General features: G+C 32.1%; 1 protein-coding gene across 1 annotated transcript in view; it reads right to left on the bottom strand.

The window, feature by feature from the left end:
- Window positions 1–20,697, bottom strand: part of LOC134721343 (coiled-coil domain-containing protein 149-B-like) — a 163,469-nt gene that overhangs the window by 128,379 nt on the left and 14,393 nt on the right. The window contains exon 2 of the mRNA XM_063584284.1: window positions 11,944–12,099. Within this exon, the coding sequence (XP_063440354.1) occupies window positions 11,944–12,099 (156 nt within the window). The remainder of the gene's footprint in view (window positions 1–11,943; window positions 12,100–20,697) is intronic.

The following is a 20,697-nucleotide window of genomic DNA, read 5'->3' as shown; positions in this document are numbered from 1 at the left end:
AAACATTGTGTTAAAATGTTATTGATTTATATTTACTAATACTAAAGTTATTATCCAGAAACCATCCGTCTTCAGACGACACTGACAACGCAGACGACGACATAATACCAATTTTCTTGCGGTCCTATAAAAAAGACCATGCATCTAAGTTTGGCATTTAGGTAAAGATTGAAACAAACTGTGATTGAAAAAAGAATGATTTACTATTATTGGATAGTAACGATTGTCCAAGAGTTATCTTAACCTAATTAATTCTGGTTAAGATACATTAAGTCATAGAAGAATTATATCTTTTAGATCGCACTTCTTTGATAACAATGGACCTTGAAAAAAATTAGTCGCCTCGTCCTATATTTTACACACGATTGGTTAATTCTGATTAAAATTTGTGTTTAGATCCAGATGATAGCTACAACACATAAAAGAGGAATGTTATTTGTTACTGAGCGCTTATTGAAGGACTCATAAGCACAAAAAAAAGACACTTGTTATTATGTCAATATATAATTGTACCGGTAATATAATAATATTAATGGAGAACTACTAGTATTATTTTACTCTAAATTCTTCTCATTGTTGTTATTGGCGTTCTAATTCTTCTCTCATAAAAGCTTGTCTATATAGTCAGGGGATTTCTGTTATTTTTGGTAACAATTTTTTTCCATATACCATGTTAGGGTCATATATGAATATTTTTTGTTATCTGAAAAGTTACTTTGGACGATGGATCTTGATTGTTTCTGTGGGGCTTCTTTCTTCTGTATACTCACAGGGTAAATATTGGAAAATTGTCGAAACTTATTTGACTTGTATGTATAGCATAGTCCTAATTATATACTTTAAAGGATTAAAATCCACAAAATAGATATTTTTGCACTAAAAATTGCTATGCCATGCCTTTTTGAAATAAGATTGAAAATTGTACATGTTTAAGTAAAATTCTATTTCGAATAACATTGCTGAACAACATTAAAAAAAAACTAGAGGCACTCAAGAGCCTGAGTCGCTCACCTTGGTTTATGTGCATATTAAACAATGGACACAGATAAATTCATTACAAAATTGTGTTTTGATGATGGTGATGTGTTTGTAGATCTTACTTTACTGAACATTTTTGTTGTTACAATTATCTCTATCTATAATGAACTTGGCCCAGAAATTACAGTGGAAAATATTTTCTAAAAGTCTACAAAAATTTATGAAAAAGGTAAACTAGAGGCTCTAAAGAGCCTGTGTCGCTCACCTTGGTCTATGTGAATATTATACAAAGGACGCATTTGAATTCATGACACAATTGTGTTTTGGTGATGGTGATGTGTTTGTTCATCCTACTTTACTGAATGTTCTTTCTGCTTACAATTATTTCTATCTATATTGAACTTGGCCTAGTAGTTTCAGTGGAAAGTGTTAGTTAAAATTTACAAATTTTATGAAAATTGTTAAAAATTGATTATAAAGGACAAAAACTCCTTAGGGGGTCAATTGACCATTTTTGTCATGAAGACTTATTTTTAGGTCGAACTTTGTTGTACATTGTTGCTGTATACAGTTTATCTCTATCTATAATATTATTCAAGATAATAACAAACACGAGGCTGTCACAACGACAGCAAATCGGATTTATTAACATTTATTTGTGTCCTGGCAATATCACAAGAACCATTACTGATGATTAGTGAAAGTGAAAATCGTCAATATCAAATTTGACCTCCATTTTGTCATCAGTATCAACATATTAAAATTTGAAAAGCTTAGATTGAATGATTCGTGAGTAAATGCAACAACATGAATGGAAACACCATTTTACGATCTTTCAAGAACCATAACTCCTGAACGGTAAAAGTCAAAATTGTCATTATTGAACTTGACCTCTATTTTGTCATCAGTAACAACATATTAAAATTTGAAAAGCTTTGGTTGAATGGGTCATGAGAAAATGCATGGGCACAACTGGAAACACCATTTTTTAATCTTTCAAGAACCATAACTCCTGAACAATAAAAGTCAAAATCGTCATTATTAAACTTGACCTCCATTTAGTCATCAGTAACAACATATGAAAATTTGGGAAGCTTTGGTAGAACAGTTCATGTGTAAATGCACGGACACGACTGGAAACGCCATTTTACGATCTTTCAAGAACCATAACTACTAGACAGTAAAAGTCAAAATCATCATTATTGAACTTGACCTCCATTTTGTCACCAGTAACAACATATTTAAATTTGGGGAGCATTGGTAGAACAGTTTATGCGTAAATGCACGGACACAACTGGAAACTCCATTTTTCAAACTTTCAAGAACCATAACTCCTGAACGGTAAAAGTCAAAATCCTCAATATTGAACTTGACCTCTATTTTGTCACCTGTAACAACATATTAAAATTTGGGAAGCTTTGGTAGAACAGTTCATGCGTAAATGCAAGGACACGACTGGAAACTCCATTTTTCAATCTTTCAAGAACCATAACTCCTGAACGGTAAAAGTCAAAATCGCCATTATTGAACTAGACCTTCATTTAGTTGTTAGTAACAACATATTAAAATTTAGAAAGCTTTGGTTAAACGGTTCGTGAGTAAATGTACGGACAACATTTGATTGCTGCCTGAAGACTGCCCGCCTGCCCGCCCGCCAAGCATCCCCAAATCAATAACCAACATTTTTGTCACAAAAATCCGGTTAAAAACGGCAAAATTTCCTTAAAATGAATAATTCAGGGGCAGCAACCTAACAGCGGGTTGTCCGATCCATCTGAAAATTTCATGGCAGATAGATCTTGACCTGATTAACAATTTGACTCCATGTCAGATTTGATCTAAATGCTTTGGTTTTTGAGTTATAAGCCAAAAACTGCATTTTACTCCTTTGTTCTATTTTCAGCCATGGCGGCCATCTTGGTTGGTTGACCCGTCACACCACACATTTTTTAAACTAGATACTCCAATGATGATTGTGGCCAAGTTTTTTTAAATTTGGCCCGGTAGTTTCAGAGGAGAAGATTTTTGTAAAAGATTACCAAGATTTACGATAAATGGTTAAAAATTGACTATAAAGGCCAATTACTCCTAAAGGGGTCATCTGACCATTTTGATTATGTTGACTTATTTGTAGATCTTGCTTTGCTGAACATTATTGCTGTTTACAGTTTATCTCTATCTATAATAGTATTCAAGATAATAACCAAAAACAGCAAAATTTTGTTAAAATTACCAATTCAGGGCAGATAGATCTTGACCTGATAAACAATTTAACTCCGGTATGACTTGCTCTAAATGCTTTGGTTTTTGAGTTATAAGCCAAAAACTGCATTTTATCCCTATGTTCTATTTTTAGCCATGGCCACCATCTTGGGTTGACCGTGTCAACAGACCCAATTTTTAAATAAGATACCCCAATGATGATTGTGGCAAAGTTTTGTTTAATTTTGCACAGTAGTTTCAGAGGAGAAAATTTTTGTAAAAGATTAGTAAGATTTTTGAAAAATAGTTGAAAATTGACTATAAAGGGCAATAACTCCTAAAGGGGTTAACTGACCATTTCAGTCGTGTTGACTTATTTGTAAATCTTACTTTGCTGAACATTATTGCTGTTTACTGTTTATCTCTATCTGTAATATTATTCAAGATAATAACCAACAAGAGGCTGTCACAACGACAGCAAACCAGATTTATTAACATTTATTTGAGTCCTGGCAATATCACAAGAACCATTACTGATGAATGGTGAAAGTGAAAATCGTTAATATCAAATTTGACCTCCATTTTGTCATCAGTATCAACATATTAAAATTTGAAAAGCTTAGATTGAATGGTTCATGAGTAAATGCAACAACGTGAATGGAAACGCCATTTTACGATCTTTCAAGAACCATAACTACTGAACGGTAAAAGTCAAAATCGTCATTATTGAACTTGACCTTCATTTTGTCATCAGTAACAACATTTAAAAATTTGGGAAGCTTTGGTAGAATAGTTCATGCGTAAATGCAGGGACACGACTGGAAACGCCATTTTTCAATCTTTCCAGAACCATAACTCCTGAACGGTAAAAGTCAAAATCTTCATTATTGAACTTGACCTCCATTTTGTCATCAGTAACAACATATTAAAATTTGGGAAGCTTTGGTAGAACAATTCATGTGTAAATGAACAGACACGACTGGAAACTCCATTTTTCAATCTGTCAAGAACCATAACTCCTGAACGGTAAAAGTCAAAATCACCATTATTGAACTTGACCTTCATTTAGTTGTCAATTAAAATTTTAAAAGCTTTGATTGAACGGTTCACGAGTTAATGCACAGACAACATTTGATTGCCGACCGCCGTACATCCCCAAATCAATAACCAACATTTTTGTCACAAAAACAGCAAAATTTTCTTAAAATTACGAATTCAGGGGCAGCAACCCAACAACAGGTTGTTTGATTCATCTGAAATATGCAGGGCAGATAGATCTTGACCTTATAAAAAATTTAACTCCTTGTAAGATTTGCTCTAAATGCTTTGATTTTTTAGTTATAGGCCAAAAACAGCATTTTACCCCAATGTTCTATTTTTAGCCATGGTGGCCATCTTGGTTGGTTGACCAGGTCATCGGACACAATTTTTAACTTGATACCCCAATGATAATTGTGGCCAATTTTTGGTTTAATTTGGCCCGGTAGTTTCAGAAAAGAAGATTTTTGTAAAAGATTTTTAAGATTTACGAAAAAATGGTTAAAAATTGATTATAAAGGGCAATTACTCCTAAAGGGGTCAACTGACCATTTCGGTCCTGTTGACTTATTTGTAAATCTTGTTTTGCTGAACATTATTGCTGTTTACAGTTAATCTCTATCTATAATATTATTCAAGATAATAACCAAAACAGCAAAATTTACTTAAAATTACCAATTCAGGGGCAGCAACCCAACATCGGGTTGTTCGATTCATATGAAAATTTTAGGGGGGATAGATCTTGACCTGATAAACAATTTATTATCTTGTCACATTTGCTCTAAATGCTTTGGTTTTTCAAATTTTCTGAAAAGAGGAATAGTTTACTAGTTTTGAATTATTTCTATTAATTCTTCTTATCCAGGTTAATTTAAGACCTTTTATATAGTTTTCAATATTTATCATTTTTAGTCCTCCTAAACAGTGCGGTTTGGATAAGGTGTCTCTATTGACTTTATCTGGTTTGTTATCCCAAATAAAGGAAAATATTTTTTCAGTAAAATGTTTCAGCTTTGTGCTATTTGGACTAGGTATGGATAGGAATAGATGGTTAAATTTTGATATTATAAGTGTTTTTATCACTGTAATTTTTCCAATTGGTGAGAGTATTTGATTGGTCCAAGTTTTTATAATGTTTTCAATTTCTTTTAACCTGGGGTTATAGTTTAAATTTTCAATTTCACTAATATCCACTGAGAAATTTATCCCAAGAAGTGTAAATCTGCTGGAACCCCATTCCAATCCCCACTTGACACACATAGTTTCTTGGCTAAACCTTTTCTTCCCAATCCAAACAACCTTGGTCTTGTCTAAGTTTATATTGAGACCTGATAAATCTGCATATTTATCTAGAGTACGGAGAGATGCATCCAAAGATTCAGGTGATCCATCAAGTTTAAGAGAGGTATCATCTGCATATTGTGATATGAGATATTCTGAGTCATCTATAGTGATTCCTTTAACCTTGTCATTATTTCGTATAAGTATACCCAGTATTTCTGAACATAGTAAAAATATAAGGTGATAGGGGATCCCCTTGTCAGCAGCCCCTCTGAATCTCAAAAAAATCTGAGAGATGGCAATTTTGAGTTACTGCAGATCTAATCTTAGTATAAAAAGTAGTGATCCAATGTTTAATAGAAGGCCCAAAATTAAAAAAGTCTAATACACTTTCAATAAAACTCCAAGAAATTGAATCAAACGCCTTTTCAAAATCAATAAGGAGGAGAATACCAGGTATATCATGTTCTTCTGTATACTATAAAATATCATAAATTAGTCTAGTATTTTCATCAATATATCTACCAGGAATGAACCCTGTTTGATCATTATTTATGAGAAGTGATAAAATAGACTTCAAACGCTCTGCGATACAGCTAGACCCTAGTTTATATATTGTGTTTAAAAGACTTATTGGTCGCCAGTTTTTCATATAATTGTCTTGGTTTATCTTCCTTTGGTATACAAGTAATTATCCCTCTTTTTTGGGATACTGACATTTCACCCATATTATACCCATAGTTGATTGATCTAAGAACAAATTTACCTAAATCTATCCAAAAGAATTTAAAATACTCACTGGTGTATCCATCAGATCCTGGGCTTTTGTTACTTTTCATTCTTTTAATAGCAGATGTTTATTCTGAATAGGAGATTTTTCCCTCAAGGGTATCCCTTATTTCATTTGTTAACTTGGGAACGTCTAAAAATGGAATTTCCTTATTGAGATCAACACTATTTATTGTATCTTTCTTTGAATATAAATTTTTATAGAAGTTTTTAGCTTTCAATAAAATATGTTCTTGTTTGTTTATTAAACAGCCTTCATTATTGACTAGTTTTGGAATTGTTTTATTAACAAAGTTCTTAGTTTCTAAGTTGAGAAAATATTTTCAGGATCTTTCTCCTTCTTCTACCCATTGCATTTTTGAGCGAACATAGTGACCACGCATTTTTTCTTGTCTCAAAATTTGTAATTCAGATTTCTTTTGGTTGAGATCTTCAAGAGCTTCTGTGGTTTGTATATTTTCTTCTAATTTTTGGATTTCATGTATTAAAGCATTTTCCAATTTATTTTTTTCTTTCTTTTTATATGATGCAAAGGAAATTGTTTTACCCCTAATTTCTGTCATTAATGTTTCTTAGAACAGCTGATCATTTATTGTAAATTGAATATCTAAGCAATCAATCTGGTCCAGTGAGTTTCTATTGTATACTAAAGTTGCATATTGATCTTTTACTTGTTTTATTTTTTCTTTAACAGATTTAACATATTCCATATCGTACAATAAACTATTATTAAATTTCCACAAACCCTTCCCAATATTGAAATCACTTATTTTAAAGTGTAGAACTATTGGTGAATGGTCAGATCTATAGCTGTGTTGAATTTCTACTTCTTTTACATTTTGATAGAAACTTCCAGATATAAGAAAAAAATCAAGCCTAGCTTGCTTCAGAGGATGAGTTTTTCTCCATGTAAATCGTTTCTTGTCTGGGTAGTATTCTCGAAAGGGATCAATTAGATCATAAGTTTCAATAAGTTCAAAGATTTTTTCTCTTGCTCTTGGATTATTTATATTAAGATAGTTGTATGTATCTAATGCCTGATTTTGAACTAAGTTAAAATCCCCTGTCAGAATAACTTGTTGGTAATTAAAGTTTTCTATTATTTCATTAACTTTATTATAAAAAGATGGTGAGTCATTATTTGGTCCATATAAATTAACAAGTGTTATATTTTTACCTTCAATTGAAATATCTACACCAAGAAAATTTCCATTATCATCTTTCTTTATCTTATTTGTTTTAAAATCAAGATTATTTGCAAATAAAATGGCAACTCCTCTTTGATTTGAAGCAAAAGAATTAAAAATGCATTCTCCTCCCCATTGGTTTCTTATAAATGATTCATCTTTTTCAGTAAAGTGTGTGTCTTGCAGACAGTAAATATGACAGAGCTTTGATTTTAAGTATTCGAATTCATCTCTCCGCTTCTCTCTAGAATTTAAACCTTGACAGTTGTATGAGAAAATTTTTAAAGAATCCGTAGTCATTTAAATAGCTAGATATAGCATAAACATTCCATTTATAATTTTCATTCCTTTTATCACACTTTGACTCATACAACTGTCTATGAAAATACAAAACTGTAATATTATATATGAATAAACAAGTTGGTATATAAATCTATCTTCATGCATAAATAAATCTTTATAAAACATTGTGCAAACATCATTGAATTGAAATAAATAAAAAAAGCAAGAGTAACAACAATCAGGATTGTCATATTGTGATATGTTTTCTGATTTTTTTATAAATAAAAACAAATTTTGGATTACCTGTTTCCAAAGAAAGGGGTTACTGGAGAAAAAAACTAACAAATGTATACCCATTCAAGCTAAATTTCAACAATCAAAGAGAGATAATCCAAAATATTTTCTCCCCTTAATTATAAGATTGCAAACATGTATATTTTAGTCAAGATTTTAGTCAGCATAGTAATTCTATGGCTATTATCAAAGTCTTAATTTGAATGTTATATTATTGTTCTTGTTATTCCTAGGGTATTATTTTTCACAATTGTCCAAAGAAAGACCTTGGTCTCATAATCATAAAATGGACACATATTTTGATACTTTAAAATGTTTTCCTTTTTATGTCATGTATGTTGGTTATTAAAAACGAGGATGCAAATTTCTTGTACATAATGTACTGCAATACCAAACCAATTGAACAAAGCAGCACAAAAAAAACAATTTAGCATAAAGTAGCATGCACTTTCATATAAATGAACACAAGCAATTGCAAACATGTTTGAACAGTTACAAAAGTAAGCATGTCAAGCCTAAAGCAAATAAAATAAAATGGCTGTAGCCAATAAATACAACTTGGATTCAACCCTAGACTATAACTTTTCCACCGAAATAATTTATCAATTAAGACATTAAACATTTCAGCCCGTGGTTAAATATCCACATGAAAAATAAATATATTAGTGCATATTTAGAAAGCTGTCTGAAAAAAGAGAACTGATTCCCTTTTCCCTTTTTTTTCCCTTTTTTTTTATTTTGTTCATTGATTCCTGGATATTTAATTATTTTTTTAAAAGTAAAAAGAGCAAGATATTTTATATTTTTGATTATTTAAATGAGAGTAACATGTAGGTTTATAGTTTTAAGTTTGAATCCATTGCTCATTTGCATAATTATTAACAGATGCCAGCTCATAACTAAAAGCACAAAGAAGCACATGTAAGAACAATTCAACAATAATTGGTTAAAAATTGATTATAAAGGGCAATAACTCCTGAAGGGTTTAATTGACAACTTTGGTCATGGAAGCTTATCTGTATATCTTACTTTGCTGAACATTATTGGTGTTTACAGTTTATCTCTTTATATAATTAAATTCAAGATAATAACCAAAATCTGCAAAATTTCCTTAAAATTACTAATTCGGGGGCAGCAACCCAATAATGGGTTGTCCAATTTGTCTGAAAATTTCAGGGCCGATAGATCTTAACCTGATAAACATTTAAACCCATGTCAGATTTGCTCTAAATGCTTTGGTTTCAGAGATATAAGCCATAATCTACATTTTAACCTTATGTACTATTTTTAGCCATGGCAGCCATCTTGGCCAGGTCATTGGACACATTTTTAAAACTAGATACCGCAATGAAGTTTGGTTAAATTTGGCCTTGTAGTTTAAGAGGAAATTTTTTAAATGATTACTAAAATTTTAGAAAAATGGTTTAAAATTGACTATAAAGGGCAAGAACTCATTGAGGGGTCATTTGACTATTTTGGTCATGTTGACTTATTTCTAGATCTTACTTAATACTTTGCTGAACATTATTGCTGTAAACAGTTTATCTCTATCTATAATAATATTCAAGATAATAACCAAAATCTCCAAAACCCTTCAAATTACTAATTCAGGGGCAGCAACCCAACAACCAATTGTCCGCTTTGTCTGAAAATTTCAGGGCAGATAGATCTTGGCCCTGATAAACAATTTACTCTAGTCAGATTTGCTCTAAATGCTTTGGTTTCAGAGATATAAGCCAAAATCTACATTTTACCCCTATGTTCTATTTTTAGCCATGGCGGCCATCTTGGTTGGTTGGTAGGGTCATCCACACATTTTTTAATCTAGATACCCAAATAATGATTGTGGCCAAGGTTTGTTAAATTTGGCCCAGTAGTTTGAGAGCAGAAGATTTTTGTAAAAGTTAACGAAGAGGGAAGACGACGGAGGACAGACGACAAGTGATGAGAAAAGTTCACTTGGCCCTTCAGGCCAGGTGAGCTAATAAAAAAATAATTGTGCTTTGAAATACCCAAGACATATGTTTATAAAACATAAATGTTTTACTGCAATAAAATGTAGGAATAATTACCAACAACTGTCAAATTCAAGGGAATATTTTTTTCAACCTATTTTTGTACACAACCGGATGTGACATATGTCATGGTGTGTTATTTGGCTAAATTTTGGTTAGTGTTATTTTGGCTAAAAATATGTTTTATTTTAAGAAAGAAAATTTTATGTTTGTATTTTGTAAAAATGGTAATTAATTTGTTATTTAATTTTACCTATGCTGTGGCATAACTACGTGAAATGTTTCAGGTTGCTCAAAGCACTTTATTTTGAAATATTAATTGTAATTAGCATAATGTCACTTTAAAAGTTTAAGTTTTATCAAAACATTATAGGATTAGGCTTAGTTATTTAACGTCATTTTTTTGTTATTGAGAGTACTACATGTATTAACATGTCGAGACATATTTATTCATTTTGGATTTTAATATAAATATTGTTGGTAAATTTTGGAAAGGAAGGCAGTGTTTCTGAAGTGTAACTTCACACTACTCATGCCATTATACTGGACCTATAATACTGTCTACCAGTCTACCAGTTGACTGTGTAGTGTTGAAACAAAATTTATCTCAGACTCATAATTAAACTTTGAAAAATACTTTTTGTGAAACTTTTAGTTTGATAAATTTACATTTTGATTTTGAGCTTAAGTTCATTTTATCATTTTATGATTTAGTAGTTTTGGCATTTATTTTATAATTTACATTGTAATAGAAATAGTTTTACTTTGGATTTGATATTTAGATTTGATACTCTGTAATTAGATTTTTATTATTTGCCATTGTTTAATAATTGATTGTTATTGTCATTCATCAAAATTGTTATTGTTAATTAAATTATGAAAACCTTCCTTGCATTGCCTATCAGAACATTAAGTCTAGTTATCTAACAGTGCTCTGGAGTGGACCTTGGTGACACATACCATGATTTGGTGGTATTACATCTTCAATAACTGGGATCCAACCAAATGATGCTATATCTAACTTAAGATTTGAAGATCTTGTTACAAAAATACATTTCCTATCTACAGGTCTGTCACTACAAATTTTTCACAAGTTATACAATTTACAATGATTTATTACATTGCAATTGACTATATAATTTACCCATTCAAGATCTTTTAATTTTCCAAGGATATTTTTACGTTTCCTTTTGTCAGTTTCATAATTTTAACTTTATTCCAATCTGGCTTTTGAATGTCACTTATAAAAAATGTTTTTATTTTTTTATCAGGTGATTTCACTCCTAAAACATTTCACATTTTGTGTTGTTGTGAAGGACGCTTACCCGAGATATTTATTAACTTGATCAATTGAAATACTTAGTATCCCCTGTACCTTGTAATTGAATTCACATGTAATTCTTTTGGTAAACAAACTGTGATTGCGATGCAATCATTGATTTCTAACAACAAATGTCTACTAGTCTGCTACCACTAGCTGACAAAATCTACTGCTCTGACACAAATTCTACTGGTCCTGGAGAACCAGACCAGATTAAATTTCGACCCCTGTATACCGGTATAGGGTAGAAAAATTGAAACTTTGTACAGATTCAAAATCACCTATATAAGTATGCAATTTACTTCCAACAAATATTTGACAATTCAAAAGTAATTCCACTATTTTCAAAGGCCTTATATGAACAATTTATTGTAACGTCTGTTGTTGTAGAAGTATAAATGGAAAAGTACAGGTACCAGTCCAGTTGGAAAGGAAGAAAATAATCAAATCTATTGTTAAGTTGATGTTTAAGGCATATGGCATCATAATGATGCAGGCTAGACAAAAGTTCTCCAGAATATAACATTTTGGACTCTCATTTGTACTAAAAACTTACATGTCCAAGTTGTCGTTTAATGTTTTGATATCTCTCTTGTAACTGCTCAGCCATTAATTTAAACTGGTCCCTTTCACTTCTGCAATGGTCCAACTCTTTACTTATGATCATAAGTGCTTGGCATTTGCTTTCCAGTTTCCTCTTACAAACTTGAGACTACAAGAAATAGAAAACATTAAATACAACAATTGTCCTTAAAAAGGGTAGAGTCAACTACATATGACTATACAGGGAAATTTTACGTACATTTGGCAACATAAAGAAGGGAAAAAAATTATGGTTTGAAAACATAAAGAGAAATCTTCTTCAATAAATGTTAAACAATTTGTATACAAAACTTCATCTAAAAATACTATAATGAATAAATAATACACATTCAAACTATATAGCTACAGTAATATTGTTTGCCTTTAATTTATGGAGAATAAAGGCTTTTCCCCCTGGAGAAGAATCCCAATTTGAAAAAAAACTAGAGGCTCTAAAGAGCCTGTGTCGCTCACCTTGGTCTTTATGAATATTAATCAAAGGAAGAGGATGGATTCATGACAAAATTGTGTTTTGGTGATGGTGATGTGTTTGTACATCCTACTTTACTGATCATTCTTGCTGCTTAAAATTATACCTATCTTTAATGAACTTGGCCCAATAGTTTCAGTGAAAATTGTTAAAAATTGACTATAAAGGACAATAACTCCATAGGGGGTCAATTGACCAGTTCAGTCACGTTGACTTATTTGTAAATCTTACTTTGCTGAACATTATTGCTGTTTAAAGTTTATCTCTATCTATAATAGTATTCAAGATAATAACCAAATACAGCAAAATTTCCTTAAAACTAACAATTCAGGATCAGCAACCCAACAACAGGTTGTCCGATTCATCCGAAAATTTCAGAGCAGATAAATATTGACCTGATAAACACCTTTACTCCAGATTTGCTCTAAATGCTTTGGTTTTTATGTTTTAAGCAAAAAGCTGCATTTTACCCCTATGTTCTACTTTTAGCGATGGCGGCCATTTTGGTTGGATGGCCGGGTCACCGCACATATTTTTGAAACTACATACCCCAAAGATGGTTGTGGCCAAATTTGGATTGATTTGGCCAAGCAGTTTCAGAGGAGAAGATTTTTGTAAAAAAATTACTAAGATTTACGAAAAAATGGTTAAAAATTGACTATAAAGGGCAATAACTCCTAAACGGGTCAACTGACCATTGTTGTCATTTGACTTATTTGTAAATCTTATTTTGCTGAACATTATTGCTGTGTACAGTTTATCTCTATCTATAATAATATTCAAGATAACCAAAAACAGCAAAATTTCGTTAAAATTACTAATTCTGGGGCGGCATCCCAAAACTGGGTTGTCAGATTCATCAGAAAATTTCAGGGCAGGTAGATTTTGACCTGTTTAACAAATTTACCCCTTGTCAGATTTGCTCTAAATGCTTTGATTTTTGAGTTATAAGCCAAAAACTGCATTTTACCCCTATGATTTATTTTTAGCCATGGCGGCCATCTTGGATGGTTGGCCGGGTCACCGAACTAATTTTTTAAACAAGATACCCCAATGATGGTTATGGCCAAGTTTGATGTTATTTGGTCCAGTTTTTTTCAGAGGAGAAGATTTTTGTAAAAGTTAAAGACGCCAGACGACGACGGAGGACAGACTGCGGACAACGGAAGACGGACGCCAAGTGATGGGAAAAGTTCACTTGGCCCGAGCTAAAAATGGCTTAAGATTATCCCCTAAAAGACATTTTTTCCCAAACAGTGCAGTCATAGTAGTAATTGTGCATCAATACAAACTGAACCAGATGCTCCGCAGGGCGTAGCTTTATACGACCGCAGAGGTTGGACCCTGAAAAAAATGTTTGAAGAAATTTTCTTTTTATTTATGAAATTTCAAATGAGAAAAATTGAACCCAATTTTTTAATCACATCCCCCTTTCCCTTATTCCAAAACTAATCTCAATTAAAATATTCTAATGGCGTTTGCAACAATAACTTCTCATTTAAATGCATCATAAAATATAAAGATGTAAAAAAACTGCTTGTTATCACTGAATGGTAAAGATTATTTAAATTTATCAGTTGGTAGTAAAAAGTGAATATACATTGTATATTGTATATAACAAAGATTTAAGTTGATTCTGGACAAAGAAAGATAACTCCAATTAAAAAAAATTCTTGCAATAAGATATTTCTTGCTTACTATTCTGGACAAAGAAAGATAACTCTAATTAAAAAAAAATTTGCTTTTTCACAATATTGTGAATTTAGACATTTCTTGCCATTGCACAATACTGTGCAATTGAAAAGACTTGCTATTGCACAGTACTTAATATAATAATTTTAGATCCTGATTTGGACCAACTTGAAAACTGGGCCCATAATCAAAATCTAAGTACATGTTTAGATTCAGCATATCAAAGAGGCCCAAGAATTTAATTTTTGTTAAAATCAAACTTAGTTTAATTTTGGACCCTTTGGACCTTAATGTAGGCCAATTTGAAAACGGGACTAAAAATGAAGAATCTACATACACAGTTAAATTTGGCATATCAAAGAACCCCATTTATTCAATTTTTGATGAAATCAAATAAAGTTTAATTTTGGACCCAGATTTGGACCAACTTGAAAACTGGGCCAATAATCAAGAATCTACGTACATTTTTAGATTCAACATATCAAAGAACCCAACCGATTCATTTTTTGTCAAAATCAAACTAAGTTTAATTTTGGACCCTTTGGACCTTAATGTAGACCAATTTGAAAACATGACCAAAAGTAAAGATTCTACATACACAGTTAGATTCGGCATATCAAAGAACCCCAATTATTCAATTTTGATGAAATCAAACAAAGTTTAATTTTGGACCCTTTGGGCCCCTTTTTCCTAAACTGTTGGGACCAAAACTCCCAAAATCAATACCAACCTTCCTTTTATGGTCATAAACCTTGTGTTTAAATTTCATAGATTTCTATTTACTTATACTAACGCTATGGTGCGAAAACCAAGAAAAATGCTTATTTGGGTCCCTTTTTGGCCCCTAATTCCTAAACTGTTGGGACCTAAACTCCCAAAATCAATACCATTCTTCCTTTTGTGGTCATAAACATTGTGTTTAAATTCCATTGATTTCTATTTACTTAACCTAAAGTTATTGTGCAAAAACCAAGAATAATGCTTATTTGGGCCCTTTTTTGCCCCCTAATTCCTAAACTGTTGAAACCAAAACTCCCAAAATCAATCCCAACCTTTCATTTGTGGTCATAAACCTTGTGTCAAAATTTCATAGATTTCTATTAACTTAAACTAAAGAAATAGTGCAAAAACCAAGAAAATGCTTATTTGGGCCCTTTTTGGCCCCTAATTCCTAAAATGTTGGGACCAAAACTCCCAAAATCAATGCCAACCTTCCTTCTATGGTCACAAACCTTGTGTTAAAATTTCATAGATTTCTATTCGCTTTTACTAAAGTTAGAGTGCGAAAACTAAAAGTATTCGGACGACGACGACGACGACGCCGACGACGACGACGCCAACGTGATAGCAATATACGACGAAATTTTTTTCAAATTTGCGGTCGTTTAAAAACACTTGTTTACACATTTTCATGTTTAAAATTGCTATTTGTGCAGATTTGAGGGTCTTTTTATGTATCATCACTTTCAAAAAGGGGTCTTATTTCAAAGCAGGGTTTGACTCTTGAAAGGGGGTCTGTAAATTGAAGTCTCAAGTCATTTTCATGGTTTATTCTAAATTTTCCAATTTGATGAAAAATACGCATATTTTCCAAATAATAAGAGGCTGTCACAACGACAGCAAACCGGACCGGATTTATTAACATTTATTTGTGTCCTGGCAATATCACAAGAACCATTAATGATGATTAGTGAAAGTGAAAATCGTCAATATCAAATTTGACCTCTATTTTGTCATCAGTATCAACATATTAAAATTTGAAAAGCTTAGATTGAATGGTTTGTGAGTGAATGCAACAACGTGAATGGAAACATCATTTAACGATCTTTCAAGAATCATAACTCCTGAACCGTAAAAGTCAAAATCGTCATTATTGAACTTGACCTCTATTTTGTCATCAGTAACGCCCTCCGAGCATCCCCAAATCAATAACCGACATTTTTGTCACAAAAATCTGGTTAAAAAAGGGAAGAGGTAGTTTTGAGGTAAATTTGTAATATTCATATTACGCTTATAAGGTTGGAATAGTCTCCACTTTATTTATTTTTATAGCCCTCTCCCACTTTTTTTTCCAAAATCAATTATTTGCTGACACAATCTAATTAAATTTAAATCATTTACTTTCTCATTTTTTATGCGCACTTGACCAACCATAAATAAATTGTTTGGCTAAGTGTAGTCTGATACGACCGAAGATGTCAAACCCTGAACAGATTGGGCAAATTTGGACACAATATTCATCAAGCTTGATCGATACTGTCTGAATTTGAATTATGCATTTAGCAGCTGCATTTACCCCCACACTCAATCCCAGCTTTCCTTTGTAGTATGGAACCTTGTAGTACAATTTCAGAGAGATCCATACTCTTTAACACATGTAATCATCTGTAAACTAGAAAAATGCTTGTTTTTGGCCCTTTTAGTCCCTAATTCCTGCATGAATAGGGCAATTACCCCCACACTCAATCCCAGCCTTCCTTTTGTGATATGGAACCTTGTGGTACAATGTCAGGGAGATCCATACACTAACACACAAGCTATTGGCCAGAAACTACAAAAATGCTTGTTTTTTGCCCTAAATTCCTAAACTGATGGCATCATAACTGCCAAAACAAATCCCAACCTTCCCTTTGTGGTATTGAACCTTTTTATTTAATTTCATAAAATCCATTCACTTAGTTTCATGGCAATAACTCCATCAAGCTAGACAAAAACCCTGTAACTGGAAAACATAAAATCTAAAAATTTATAAGAATCGAAAGGGAACTCATGTCAATAGGTATAAACTAGAGGCTCTAAAGAGCCTGTGTCGCTCACCTTGGTCTATGTGAATATTAAACAAAGGAAGCAGATGGATTCATGACAAAAATGTGTTTTGGTGATGGTGATGTGTTTCTAAATCTTACTTTACTAAACAGTCTTGCTGCTTACAATTATCTCTATATATAATGAACTTGGCCAAGTAGTTTCAGTGGAAAATGTTAATAAAAATTTACAAATTTTATTAAAACTGTTAAAAATTGACTATAAAGGACAAAAAATCCTTAGGGGGTCAATTGACCATTTGGTTTTCCCGTTTGAATGGTTTTACACTACTAATTTTGGGGCCCTTTATAGCTTGTTGTTCGGTGTGAGCCAAGGCTCCGTGTTGAAGGCCGTACTTTAACCTATAATGGTTTAATTTTTAAATTGTTATTTGGATGGAGAGTTGTCTCATTGGCACTCACACCACATCTTCCTATATCTATGTTAACCTATTTGTAAATCTTACTTTGCTGAACACTATTGCTGTTTACAGTTTATCTTTATCTATAATAATATTCAAGATAATAACCAAAAACAGCAAAATTTCCTTAAAATTACCGATTCAGGGGCAGCAACCCAACAGCAGGTTGTCAGATTCATCTGAAAATTGTAGAGCAGATAGTTATTAATCAGATAAACTATTTTACCCCATGTCAGATTTGCTCTAATTGCATTGGTTTTTGAGTTATAAGCCAAAAACTGCATTTTACCCCTATGTTCTATTTTTAGCCGTGGCAGCCATCTTGGTTGGTCGACGGGGTCGCGCCACAAATTTTTTAAACTAAATACCCTAATGATGATTGTGGCCAAGTTTGGATTAATTTGGCCAAGCAATTTCAGAGGAGAAGATTTTTGTAAAAGATAACTAAGATTTACGAAAAATGGATAAAAATTTACTATAAAGGGCAATAACTCCTAAAGGGGTCAACTGACCATTTCGGTAATGTTGACTTATTTGTAAATCCTACTTTGCTGAACATTATTGCTGTGTACAGTGTATCGCTATCTATAATAATATTCAAGATAATAACCAAAAACAGCAAAATTTCCTTAAAATTACCGATTCAGGGGCAGCAACCAAACAACGGGTTGTCAGATTCATCTGAAAATTGATAAGCAGATAGAGCTTGACCTGATAAACAATTATACTCCATGTCAGATTTGCTCTTGTTTTGTTTTGTTTTGTTTTTGTTTTGCTTTGTTTTTTTAGTTATAAGCCAAAACCTGCATTTTACCCCTATGTTCTATTTTTAGCCATTGCAGCCATCTTGGTTAGTTGGCCTGGTCAACGGACACATTTTTTTAAATTAGATACCTCAGTGATGGTTGTGGCCAAGTTTGGTTAAATTTGGTCTAGTAGTTTTGGAGGAGAAGATTTTTGTAAAAGTCAACGACGCCTGAAGACGACAACAACGCCGGACGCCATACACCGAGTGATGAGAAAAGCTCACTTGGCCTTTTAGGCCAAGTGAGCTAAAAATTGTAATGTGTCTATTTATAAAGGGGCATAATTCTAGAACAGTTGAAGTGACACCACAAAAATTCATACTTGATCTGTGTTTTGCAATAATAAGCATTGTGTATAAGTTGCATAACATTTGGTGAGGCAAACTTTAGTTGAGGAACAGAAACCAATTTCGGGAAATACGTACATATGGTTTAATTTTCTCATTAAGAAATAATTCCTTGCTAACGCTCAGTGTAAAATATCAACAAATAAAATGCCTACCCATGTTAAAATGAGCAAAGAGCATGACATGAAGGAATTATTTTGATTCTAACAGGACAAATACAGTAATTGTATAGGTCGAAACATAAGAAAATACCGTAAAAATGTGATAGCTGTTCCCGTTTACTCCCCGAGGAGTCTGTGCATTTATTTACATTTCATATTTGATAAGTTTAACAAAATACGAGCAGGATAAATATATGTTGTTCTATATAACATATCTATAATACTAAAATTACCGAGGTCCAATTTGTCAGCTGTCATCACGTGAAAACGACAAATCAAAGAATTCAACTTTATATACAACTTATATAGTACAAAGGTGTAGATTAAAAATTACACCACTCCAGGCCCTTTTGTTTTCCACGTAATTAATATTGCCAATAATTAAGAAGTTCCGGGTCGAATCCGATACCGATACCAATAGTATAATCACCTGTAACTTATAACTTATCTGTACGTTCCGCATCTGACAGGGCCAAACAGTGTATGCAGGATTAATATGCTATATACACGGGTCATAATCACAGGGTTGACACAGGGTTGACACTAATAATTGTCAAATTGTTACCTATTGTAGTATTTTAATCAGTAAGACTTTCTAAGATAACAATATGAATACTAAAAATCTGGACTAAAAATAAGGCGTATAGGTACAGTTTTCAATTTGTTAGCGGGCATGAGTGACGTAAAACAGTGAATCAAAGAATTCAACTTAATGTATAACTAATATAGGACAATGCTGTTGATTAAAAAATACTCCATTCCAGGACCTTTTGTTTTCCAAATAATTAGTATTTATCATGACCAATAATTGATAAGTTCCAGTTCGACGGGTTCAAACAGAAAGATTTGAAAGCAGAGAAAACTGTGTATCTCATAATTGGCATGATTTTATCAGATGACAATACTAATACTAAAGTAAGGCTTGCGCATACATGGCATAGTTATAGACTTTAATTCAGTCATGGACACGCGATGTCACAGGTGTGTTCTAGTATTGTATAAAACAATGATTTAAGTTGATTCAACTACTATTCTGGACAAAGAGATAACTCCAATTGAAAAAAAGTTTTAATTTCATTTTCACCAAAAAGTATACAGATCATTTGACTATCATAAGAAACAACTATATTAAGTTTCATGAAATTTAGATAAGTCGATCTCAAGTTACGGTGCGACATGTTTACGACGGACGTTTAGACAGACGAACGGACACCGGACATTTGTATACCATAATACGTCCCGTCAAAATTTTGACAGGCGTATAAATAATGTGAAGAGTCGACTAACAAAATCGGCAATTTAATATAAAAAAAAATGAAAACAATATTTTCTTTATTCATAAGCAAATTTATTTAAGGCCAAAAAACACTTTCTGTTAAATAATAATCTTACACAAATGTAACGTAAATTTCACATCTTTTTTCAAATCTACATAGTTTAGGTGGGACTAGGAACCGATGACATTTACCTTAGTCTTCATCATATATGATACAATAAATTTATACACGTCTTCATTGCTGATGAATAGTCGTGAATTGATAGTTAAGAACAGCACTTTTGAGCCAAAACTGAGAGTTGTAGATTTGTAATTATCAGTATATATACATTTTGTGAGAATAAATCAAAATGACAGAGATATAGTTTTTAATTTTGATAATACAAGCGAGAAGTACACAGAATTATCATGGTGGAGGACCTTACTGAATTTACTTTCTATGTAAATTGAGCATCTCTGAGAATTGGATATTTTATCAAAATGAAGTGTTTTGTCTCTATGTAAAACAGTAGGATAACTCGTATAATTTTCATAGACGTTGCCAAAATCCGATAATAACAGCTTGTTTTTTTCTGCTGGGGATATAACCTTTTATTTTGATCCACATTTTATTTTGATTTCTCATTGATAAATTAATATTTAGATTCAATTTCTGTGGTGCTTTGACTATAACGGTGATTCAAACAAGCATTTAAAAGTTGTTGTTGTATTGGTCCTTAGTTAAATAGTG

The sequence above is a fragment of the Mytilus trossulus genome, chromosome 6 (assembly GCF_036588685.1).
Source record: "Mytilus trossulus isolate FHL-02 chromosome 6, PNRI_Mtr1.1.1.hap1, whole genome shotgun sequence".
Lineage (NCBI taxonomy): Eukaryota > Metazoa > Mollusca > Bivalvia > Mytilida > Mytilidae > Mytilus > Mytilus trossulus.
This window is presented reverse-complemented; position numbering and strand designations above follow the sequence as displayed.